Source organism: Montipora foliosa, chromosome 9, assembly GCF_036669935.1.
Source record: "Montipora foliosa isolate CH-2021 chromosome 9, ASM3666993v2, whole genome shotgun sequence".
In the NCBI taxonomy this organism is placed as follows: Eukaryota; Metazoa; Cnidaria; class Anthozoa; order Scleractinia; family Acroporidae; genus Montipora; species Montipora foliosa.
Window position 1 is genome coordinate 1471686 of NC_090877.1, and position 11425 is coordinate 1483110.

At 37.4% G+C, this 11425-nt stretch overlaps 1 protein-coding gene across 2 annotated transcripts in view; it reads left to right on the forward strand.

The window, feature by feature from the left end:
- Positions 1–378: 378 nt before the first annotated feature.
- Positions 379–11425, forward strand: part of LOC137969705 (tRNA-splicing endonuclease subunit Sen54-like) — a 49741-nt gene continuing 38694 nt past the window's right edge. Inside the window, exons 1-11 of one of the 2 annotated variants that reach the window (XM_068816043.1) lie at positions 379–470; positions 548–712; positions 841–904; positions 1357–1440; positions 2068–2115; positions 3592–3639; positions 5470–5522; positions 5656–5837; positions 6790–6856; positions 8624–8728; positions 10086–11144. In XM_068816043.1, the coding sequence (XP_068672144.1) occupies positions 445–470; positions 548–712; positions 841–904; positions 1357–1440; positions 2068–2115; positions 3592–3639; positions 5470–5522; positions 5656–5837; positions 6790–6856; positions 8624–8728; positions 10086–10239 (996 nt within the window). In that variant the 5' untranslated portion in view covers positions 379–444 and the 3' untranslated portion in view covers positions 10240–11144. Of the gene's footprint in view, positions 471–547; positions 713–840; positions 905–1356; positions 1441–2067; positions 2116–3591; positions 3640–5469; positions 5523–5655; positions 5838–6789; positions 6857–8623; positions 8729–10085; positions 11145–11425 lie in introns of those variants that run through there. The other variant, XM_068816044.1, reaches the window with a different exon arrangement.

Genomic DNA, 11425 nt, shown 5'->3' on the forward strand with positions numbered 1-11425 from the left:
CCTTTTTAATAAAGCCAAGCCGTATTTGTAAAACTTGACTACTTTGAAACACAATAAAATCGGAATTTATCAATATTTAGTCTCCATATAATAAAAAGAACATTACACGTCGTTGGCTCGAAGATATGAATTTTATGTTCTCGTGGCAAGAACAATATCTCACTCGTTCGCTTCGCTCACTCGTGAGATATTGTTCTTGCCACTCGAACATAAAATTCATATCTTCTCGCCACCGTGTAATATCCTTTATATACGGACGCCTCTCTCATATGGACACTTTGGTCTGTGCCGTATGGGAGAGGCGCGACCGCACTGCAGTCACTAATTCCCCGTTGGTGAAGGACTGGACGAAAAAGTCTCTTGGCCAGGTCACTAAGTTCAACATGGCGGTCGATTCAGAGCAATGTACAGTACATTGACTGCAGTAATCTGTTTACCAAAGCTATGTCTGACTTGAATATTTTATTTTGGTAACAAGATGAGGTTTATTGATTTTCTATGAATTTATTTTTGGAGAAGAACTCAGCGGACATGTCCATGTTTTCAGCCCGGAAGACCTAATCGCACAGATCAAGAAGCCTTTGAATTTACCACTTCTTGGAGGACCAAAAGCATTTGCTCCCGATCCAGAGAATGAAAATGAAGAGGCAGTCTTGGAATGCATGCTTCAAGAACAGAGAGATGTGTTGAAAGAGCAAAGAATCCACAAGAAGTACGCCAAAACAGCTGTGTTCAAAACATATTTATTATAATTAATAGAAAATCGTATTGGGTCAGATGATCCTAAGTACGAATTAATTATTTCTATCTTTATATAGACGCTTCATTTTTCTTTGACAGAGGCAATTTATCTGTTGGAACTTGGAAACCAGATGAGCGAGTGGTTGAGGTGTCTGTGGCAAAGGTGAGTTACAAACTTGTTTTTTCTGCTGTTTGAAAAAAAACAAGAATTTTGTATCCAATCGCCCTTTTTCTTGACTTCAAAAGCACTCTCTTGCGTATCTATAATGACAGTGACATATTGATGATGACGGTGATTGGGGGTAGTCATCAGTGTATTGCAGTGATAGCTCTATTAAGCTGTAAAATGATAATTAAGTAGAATGATGGGGACAATAATGACGATGGCAAAAATGATTCCGCCAACAGCAGCGACTATATCAGCCATGGTAGTGGTGACAATGAAGATGATGGATGATGATGATGGTCTTGATTACAATAATATTATATTGGCGTGGCAGTGCTGAGACCTCAGTCATATACACTGACAGTCAATTTTCCTTCTGTTACATATTTTTCTGTAAAGGACTTGTTAGGTTTTATTTTTTGATTTGATGCTGTCATTGTTTTATATAGGGCCCTCATTGGCAGCACTTTGGACAGAAAAAAGGTGGCAAAATGCTGTTGCAGCCACAAGAAGCGTTGTTTCTTCTGGAGCAGGTACAAAGAGTTTTAATGAAGGCTCTGCCCACGTGTATCCAGATGTTATTGAAAACAGAGATTTTTTTCTCTGTATATGAAAAAATTCTGTGTCCACATGAATACACGAAAAATGGTTAGAAAACTACAACCTCCACCTATAGAGGATGCATGCATGTGTGCTGACTCTGTGGTATCTTGATCCTATGATGTCATTGTATTTGAAAACCTCCTTTTTCACCCGTACACACAGATTCGATAAACGTCCATTTTCAATAATCTACAGTCTGGAGAGCATTTTTGTTTTCGTGTAGAGGGTGGGCAAAAATGGGGGAAAAGTCTCTGTTTTGCACTGGGTCTAAAAGTAGGGATATTCCTACTATTACATGTATATTGTTTTAATGATGCGATATACTTCATTAGTAGATTCTTATGGCTAAATTGTCAACCAGTTCAGCCAAATCAGATGACTGAATTTCTTTTCATTCTTCATTGATTGCTTTAAAACCTCAAATTGTGTTGTGTTTTGGCTTCCTGTAGGTTCGGTTATTTTCTTTCTGTTTGTTTGTTTCTCTTATCGACCAATCCTCTGAGGTTTAAATGGTGTACATACATTGTTGACCTAATAAAATGTTTTATTTATTACAGGGAAGTATTGAACTCTTTTATGGTGGACTGCCAATGTCCTTCCAGCAAGTAAGTTGTAAACAATAAAACATAATATTATTGTAGAAGTGTATGAGCATGTAAAACAAACCAACTGCCTCCTTAAATTTTATGCTTCTTGTATGGCTGATATGAGATATGTCCAAGATTGACCCTAATTAGATGCACGCAGATTTCAATAAGCGTCATACATGCCTCTTAATAACCCTTTGGTCTCTAAGACTGGCACTTGTAGGGTTTGAACTCTGACTTTCTGATGCAAGATGATTTGAATTGATCTGCTGCAGTTTGATTTGGTTTGAACTGATTTACAGCATCCTCAATAATAATAGAGCACTTGTGCCTGGTTACGTAAGCGCAGAACCTTCATTAAATGTAGATGAAGAGAAGTCATCATCATCTTCAACTTAGTTTATAATATTTGGCAACTACGGAAGGCACTCCTTAGAAGGTGAAGGGTCTTCATTAGCTTCACCTAAAAGTTTAAAGTAATTGATTTTACTATAGAGTATAATCCAACAAGCCGGAATACACACAGTGTAACCATCAAACTTAGTACAGGTAATCACATGATTTCAAGTGCAATTTGGAATAAATAAGCAGGAGTAAATTTTTTCGAAGATGATCAAAATTGCACGATCCCATAGGGCAAGGGCAATTTGTAGTCTTTGAAAAAATTTACAAGTGCTTATTTATTACAAATTGCACAAGAAATATCATGTGATTACTTGCTAATAATATTGATGATAAATTTACAAGTGCTTATTCATTACAAATTGTACAAGAAAAATCATGTGAGCGAATGTGAGAGAATAATTGGTGTGAGAGATAATTGGTGTGAGAGAATAACTCGTGTGAGAGATAATTCGAATCCCATTTGGGGCTCGGAATTTTCCGAGTTCCCAGTGGGTTCAATTGTAATGTTCACCTTTCATTTAATATGTGTTAAAAATCATGTGATTACTTATTAATAATATTCATGAAAAAATTCGAGATGGTTAAGCAAAAGAAATGCACAAGTATCATACAATCAGGGAAAAACTGCACCATAAATTGCGCCTTCCAGGGCGTGCGCTTGATTTTAAAACAAAAGATTTGATTGCTTCTGACCAAACCCTGTTGTTTGTTAGCCAACCATAATTCAGAATTTTGATGTGTAATTTGCTCTGGTATTACACTTTTTGCACTGTGTTACACTTGAACTGCACTGCTCTTAGCCAATCAGAATCGAGTATTTTTTTCATGTATATTATTAGCATTGTAATAGACTTACAGTATGGCATTTTAGAAATGTCATCTAAAGGGAATCAAATTTTGAGCCAGCAATGACAGTCAATGTCTTCAAATAATAATGTTGTGGGCTATATGCAAAAGCTGCCATTTGAACAATAATGTGGTCTTTCTCTAATGATGGTTATTAAGTTTTTAGTACATAATGTAAATTGTGTAATCATGTAATTATTGGACTCTAGATCTCTATCTTGACTTGTTTTTTTCTTATCTCAGGGATTCATGTCCATGTTATCAGATGATTTCTCTCCTGACCATTACTTGGTTTGTAGTTGTAATTTTCTCTAAAGAGGAAATAATAATTATTTTTAGCATACACTAAAACAGTGGATAGCGATGAATGCACGCACTGATTGGCTACTCAAACTCTGGATATCCTTTGTTAACTTATATACTAAAACAGTGGATAGCATTGAATGCGGGCGCTGATTGGCTCGTCAAACTCCGAATATCCTGTGCTATTTACCTCCGAGCAACTCAGCGTCCCGATTTGCATCCGTGACAAGTGAAGAAAATATCCAAATTAATTCTTTGTGCTGTTACATAATATTATCTCATTGTTTTAGTACATAATTAAACAACTATTCACCTCAATGTCGGTGGCTAGCATTGGATATTTAGCTCTCCGCTTCGCGGCTTGGTAAATATCCACCGCTAGCCACCTCCACTTCGGTGAATAGTTGTTAAGTATTCAACTCCAAGCAATTTGCGCTCTGAAAATGTTGTAATCTTTGCAGGATTAAATGAGTTAAAATCGTCTTTTTGTGCTATATCTCACTGTTTTAGTATATATGTTGTAGTTCAATTTGCACTTTGGTACAATTTGTTTTTGAACTGGTACAGAATATATTGAACTGGTACAAAATAGTTTGAACTGGTACAATTTTAATTGTACTGGTGCAAAAACAGGTAAAATAGTTTAATGTTTGTTGAACACAAAGAACACACTTCATTGATAACAGCTGTTTGCCATTCATTTACTTAGTTCAAGAGGTTACTGAAATAAGGTTTGCTGAGCATTCAGAGCAGGACAGAAATAGCAAGACTTGTTGGAAATACTTTAACATAATAATATATATTTTATAATATTAGTGTACTTCACCATGATAAACAAACAAAACGTATTTCATGAAATTACATTGTTGGATATTGTGAAGACTATAATCTGGTATAAAAACATACCTATGAACTGCTGCAGCAGTTATGATCGAATGTTACTAGTCTAAGACTGCTAGCAGCAGTACCTTTTTCCATGGGTAACCCAAATGGGATGTAAACTGGGAGTTATTCAAATCAGTTAGCAGGTAAATAAGTGCATGGAAAGTCTGGGGAGAGGAAAAAATAAATTAAAAAATTGAAAAAAATAGGAAAAACCTTTCTACAACTGCCCCTGTGTTTGTAGCAGCTTGCTACTGCTCACAGTCTAGAAGGTTACGAGTTAGAGTAGAATCTAAAGGAAAGTCTGAAAAAGAGTAAAGTGAGTGCACCGTCAACCTCAGTTTTGTCATGTACTTGAATTACGGTTAGGAGTGAAGGACATTAAATATGGACACTTTTCTTTACTTTTTTTTATGTGACATAATTAGCAACCTTAATGTACTTCCGCTTATTTGCTGGACATAATCTCTAAATGTTCAAGTCTTTGTTCGGATGGTTGAGTTTGCAGAGGTTTGTTGACTACCAAAAAACAGCTGATTCTAAAATGGATTAGCAATAGAAGATGACGTTTCAAAGTCAAGTGTTAAGTGTTAAGTTCAAAGTTAAGTGTTTGTGTTGTTTTTCAGCCGATGAATCAGTGTGCATGTTGTAAAGTGTTAAATGTTTTATGTCTTAAGTATTTTCAAATAATTGCTATTAAATTAATAATTTTGAATGACTTGAAACTGGGGTCAAGATGAGTTCGAAATGTTGTCCTCTGACTCTAATCTTTGTTACCAAAATTCATGCTTTTCAAAATATTGTCTTTTTTATTCTAACATGAAGGTCCATAATACCATTAATTATCAATTTTTAGCCTGCTTTTCCCATGTTCATCGTGATGAGTAATGTTACGTTGCAATATAATAAATTAATTTATGTTTTTTTTGCTTACAGGTATATGCATACTTTCTGCGTTTAGGTTTCACTGTCTTACAGCATTCACCAAGGTACCTGAGAGAGTTGTCAAATATGAATATTCTTGCACCTTTTAGTAACCAGCAAACTGACCCATCCAATGAATTATTTCATTTTATACTGCTGTCTTTCATTTTCGTGACAATTTTTTTCTGTTTTTTTAAGAAATGAGAGTGTGGTCAGCAGAAAAACAGATAGTTCAGCAGAGAAGAGTGAGGAGCTTGCCGACGACAATGGTGATCATGTTGTTAAAGATAAGGCAGCGATATCATCCCCTGTGTCTCATTTATGGGCAAGTGAAGATGGTGTTACACCACTTTTAAGACCTGAGGATGCTGTTTCGACAGGTGTGTTATATCTTTGCCACTGGTTTAACCCATAAAATAGTCTCGCGTTAGACAGAGTAAAATCTATTTAATCTCACTTCTAGGAGTCAATGGGTTAAAACAGAAATATTGTGGTAGCCTGCCCACTGTAACAGTATTACAGGTATCATACAAGTTAGAGCCCTTTATAATTGAAACCATGTCAAATTGCACGCACATGTGTATATATATTGTTAAATTATACTGTACACTGTATAATCAGAAATGAATGAATCAGTTGTGAAAGGTTAATCCCTCGGCCCCATAATCCATTTCCCACTGATAAGTAAAATTTATAAGTGGCCATTTCAGGATGGAGAGGGTTAATTGAAGGGGACTTAATTTTGGAGTGGACCTAGATGCAGTTAATGCTTTTGGATTCCCATTGATGAATAAAATCGTCTGACATTAACCCATTGACCTCTGGGAGTGAGACTTAACAGATTTTACTCTGTCTAACACCAGATGATTTTAGACGTCAACTGAGGGCATCCTAGAGTAGTTTGAGGTGTCCCCCCCCCCCCCATTAAAATGTACAAGTGGCAGTCTTAGAGAGTAATTAACGATGTAAAGTTATTAATAAATGTAAATTGGGACAAATACAATTTAAATTATTATGTCACGATTTTAGGCTTCAATCCACAAACTAAATCACATAAACCAATAATCTTGGTTCATTCAGTAGTGTAGCAGCTCTGGTAACAAATAATGTGATTGGCTCGATACCCAAACTTAAAACAAAGCAGTAATTAGCAGCTCTCGTAACCTGTTATTGTTTGGTATTGTAAACAGCTTCTATTGTTTAAGTCTAAGTCATTGTTTCAAATGTTTAGTCTTTTGTTTTTGGGTTAGGGTATCGCCAGCCAATCACATTATATGTCACGAGAGCTGCTACATGGGTTCATTACATGTACATATTATTTTCTGGTCTTAGCTGCCGTCTTATCAAAGCTACAAGTAATCAAGAATCAAAGATTGGCTACAGCTAATGTTTTTGAGAGGTGAGCAAAAATATCTTTGTCCCATGTCTACAAAATGCTTCCTCACAAACGTTCTTGCCTTAAACCTATTTGCAATGAATGCTAAGAGTTGCTGGAAAAGTTCGTAATGATTTGTCCTTTTGTACTCCCGTGTGTGATGTTAAGTCAACATAAAAATCAGAAATGGTTGATACTACTGTAGATTGAGTGATTGTAACTTGCGAAGTTATAATTCCTGACCCGTTTTTTCAACAGTCCTGTCAAGTGTCTTTATTAGGGGTTACCTAAAGTTGTAACAAAGAGAATACTAACGAAACGCTATCGTTAAACGGATTTTTCGCGCATCGATACCATTAAATACCCAAATTGCGTAGCACGGAGACAAATTTAGAGTTTTCTTTTATTGGTCACGTGACCATGGGTGTGGCATGATGACGTCATATTTAGGTTCATTGGCTTACAAAAGGTGGAAACTGACCAAAATAATGCCAAATTCTCTCAAATTAGTTAACCATTACATTCTTAGCAATGCACCCCAAAAAATACGTCAGTGGGCCCCTAAATCAAAGTAAAATACTATACGACTTCTTTGATAATACATCACATTGAGAGGCTCTAAACTACTCAATTATATTGCCAAAATACCACATCCACTGCACAAATGGTCACCATAATAAACTATGCTTTTAAAGCTTTCTTGTGTAAGTGCAAGACAAATTACAAATATTCAAAGAAATCGCAGTTGCAAAAATATATTTTCAAAATTTTGTCTTAGTTGTAATGTCTCTATTTTCAATGTACCAAATGAATGTAGGTCTAATGCAATTGTAATTTAAGTAGGAATTGGCATCATAAGCGAGATTATGAGATTAATGTAAGTGGAACTGTTTCTAAGTAATCTTAGTATAAGTTTGTATTGCAAGTATTGTTTAAAAACTAAAGTTTAAAAAGTAAAAGAAAAAAGAGAAATTTGTATAAACAAGGGCTCTTTGTACTATACAGGAGGTAGTGTCAACACCCACACTGCTTGAAGCTTAGATAGTGCTAACCAGCTTTGAATGTGATGACAACCTAGAGATTTAACCAATGATTGTCCCTCATTAATTAATCATGCTTTGAGCAACAGGACCCACATGAAGACACTTGCAGGAGTGTAAAGACGGTGGGTCACAAAATTAATTCTGACTATGCAAGTTGAATAAAATATTCAAACCATAATAGCATCAAACCAGTCTCGTCGTCCATCCAACTGCAAGTGGAACCTAAACTTTGTTTCATTTTTATCGTTTAACAACTGAGTTGCAAAGTAGAGGTCTACTATTTGCAGCCAGCTCCTCCGGAGATGGAGACTGCTTCCATGACTGGCAAATCCTGGCAAGCCAGCCATGAGTCCCCACGTGGGCGGCGAGAGAAGCAGGCACCCATAACACTGATAGAATCAGTGAAAAAGGGTAGGGTAGGGTGAGACATCATGAACCCCAAAAAGACACAACGGGATCCAGGCACATGTTACATAATGCCACCGCTGAACAAAACAACTGCTCCACATTTTCTAACTCCCTCAAATTGCATTTAACTGCATTATACAAGTTACAAAAGTGTAGTATTTTTGTAAAATATCACAAAATACAATAAACATACCTGAATTTAAACATATTGCTATGTATATGTACGAAATAATGCCCTACCACATCATTATTGTACATCAAGTTAGTGCATTGATAAATTTGTTATGGATTTGTTATTGAAAAGTGATTTACCCTTGACACACTTCTTGTGGACTCTCAGATCTGGTCAACAGTCCCTTCTTGTGGCATTTGATGTTTACCAGCCTGGAGTTAACTTCAAAAAGACCAACCCAGGCCCTCCTGACTTCTGTATAACTGTGTGCAGGTACAATAAGCTACCGTTAACATTTCATTTCTTTGAGGATATGTGATTTTAACTATTATCACTTCATCGTGAGTGGATGACATCGGTATTGAATGCGTGCAAAAACCTTTTTGGGAATACAGTGTATATATATTGCCTTGATCTCTTATCTTGTTTAAAGTTTAAATTTCCAATTTTTAGTTCAAAAGGTTGCCAACTTTGGGCAACCGTCATTGGTTGTTTGAGCATCGGGCTGCCATGCGGGAGGTCGCGGGTTCAAAATTCGGGATCATAAAATAACTGAGGAGAAAGTGCTGCCTTTGTAGTTTATCTGCAATTGGATAAAGACTTTAAACCGTAGGCCCGGTCTCACCAAGATCATACATGCAAGTTCCCTATGAGGCATTAAAGAACCCACACTATTCGAGGACAGAAGGGGATGGAGCTCCCGGTGTTGTGGCTGTCCTTTGTGAGTGTTTGGGTGTGTGGGCATAGAAGGTCCACATCAGCGGAAGAGCTGCCAAAACTTCAACCTGCTCAAACAAATAAATAACAAACAAACAATCAAGTAAACGAATGTTGTTGTAAAATAGATGGATTAATCTTACCCCGAATCGAATCCATTTGCTTAGTTATTATTAATGTCCTTTATTAATAGCTTGTGTAAATCGCCCCAGCGATGGTCAGAACTAACATTTGATGACAGAGTTTGACCTAATACATATCGGGCGAAAAGGTAAATCCAGTGCGGCATAAATAAACGCTCACATGGATATGCAACCACGCTACTGCCGGCATCTCAAATAGAAAGTCCACAGTTTTGCCGTTTTCCTTGCATTTGTATTTGGTCTTAATAAAGATGATCGATTGGAATTAATTATCCCTGTCATACATTGATGATAGTTGTTTACCAGTGGCAGTGTTCTTGTGTTCAGTGACTGGTTGATGTAGTATCCGGTCGCGGACAAAGTGATTCGCCCCCAGTCAAGTCGTTTCGCCTACACAGGGATTCGTGTACACTTACACTGTAAGTCTGATTCGCCCGCAAACGTGAAGTACCCGTAAGGAAGTTGTAGATTTAATTGCCTTTGTGGTTTGAAGTGGTTGTTTAATTAATAAAATTAACTGTTACACCTGCTGATCAGCAAATGTTGAACCGTGTATGACCGGCTTGAAGCGAAATATAAGATAACATTGAGAAGACATTTGTGGACTTTTTTATTTATTTAAAAGAACATATCCTTTTGGTAATCACTTTGTAGGCGAAACGACCATGAACCGTTGATGTAGATGGCGCGCGGTGTACCCGACAGCACACTTGAAGATATTTACAACCCCTTGATTGTTTACTGTTGACCCTCCTGGTTCTTTTTTTTAGATACTGCGATTGCCCCCCTTCTCTGTCATCACTGGCGCTCCTCAGCCAGAAGTGCTCTCCTGTTCCACTAAAGATCGCCCTGGTTGATGGGGGAAACATTTTGTTTTACAGCGTACTCGACGTGGATAGCCCGACATTTATCTCAAGAGGTTAAATTTACCAGGAAGCATTCCTGGGGGACGGTTGGAGAAATTCCCGAAGCTTTTCGGGGGTATTTTGGCAACCTTGTTCCTAGGGTGTCTTCTTTCCTTCCCCTGGAACGGAGAAGGGGAAGGAAGAAGAAAGACCCTGGGAACGAGACCACGGACGGAAACCGGAAGTGAACGTTTTGTATGCTAAGATACTAGTGTCCCCCAAATTTTTAAACTTATCGTATCCAATAGAGAAAAGGACCTTGCAATATAAATGGGGTACAGTGAAGACAAGGTAAAAAGGAAAAAAAAAGCTCACTTCCGGTTGCAGTTCGTGGCTAAAAAAGGTCACTTGCTTGAGCTCCCTAATGTTTATTCTCGAACGGTGAACGTCTCAAGGCATGAATCTGGTAGTAAACTTGGTAGTCAACTATGGACGTCTCTAAATGGGATTAGTCTACTAAACTGGTAGCCGACTTGTTTTGCAGTTTGGAGAAAGCGATATAGGAGTCAACAAAGGCAACGCGCATGATGTGCACGGCGGTTTTCTAGCTGTTGGTTACGTTTTCTTGCCGAAGGGATAAGATCCTATTGCAGTGCGCTTTAGGCGCTGTTAAACCATTCTTTCGCAAGTTGTTGCACGAAACTATTGTCTTCAAAGTTCTCACATTACGGGTGAATGTATTCGACTCTGCTTATAGTCGGTAACGTTTCTTGGAAAACTAGTTAGCTCATGAAAACTAGTGAGCTTTTCGAGATACTTCTTAGTTGGGAGCTCGAGGGAGCTAGCTAAAATATTGTTGAACTGACCGTGGATCGGAATAAAGTTAATACCAAAATAAGGGAGTTCTTTAAATAACAGTCTCGCTTTTGTATTGGAGTTTTTAACAGGCATACTTCAAATAAATTACTTCAAGTAAATTACATATACTTAGCTTAGACGTTTGTGTAGATCCCCGACATCCATGATTTTCAACACTCTCGATTCCCGGTCCTTACGAAGGTTAACACAGGAATTCCTGGCCCAACAGAATTCAAAATGATTATTAGTTTTGAACTTCTTCGCTTCGGAGAAGACAATCTGCAGTTTAGGTGTGAGATGGTCGAAGAGGCTAACAGACGATAAAGGCATTCGGTCAGGCAAGCCAAGGTTAATTGGGTTTGATTTACAAGCATCCTGCCGGACAGCCATAACCGTTTCCGTTGCTA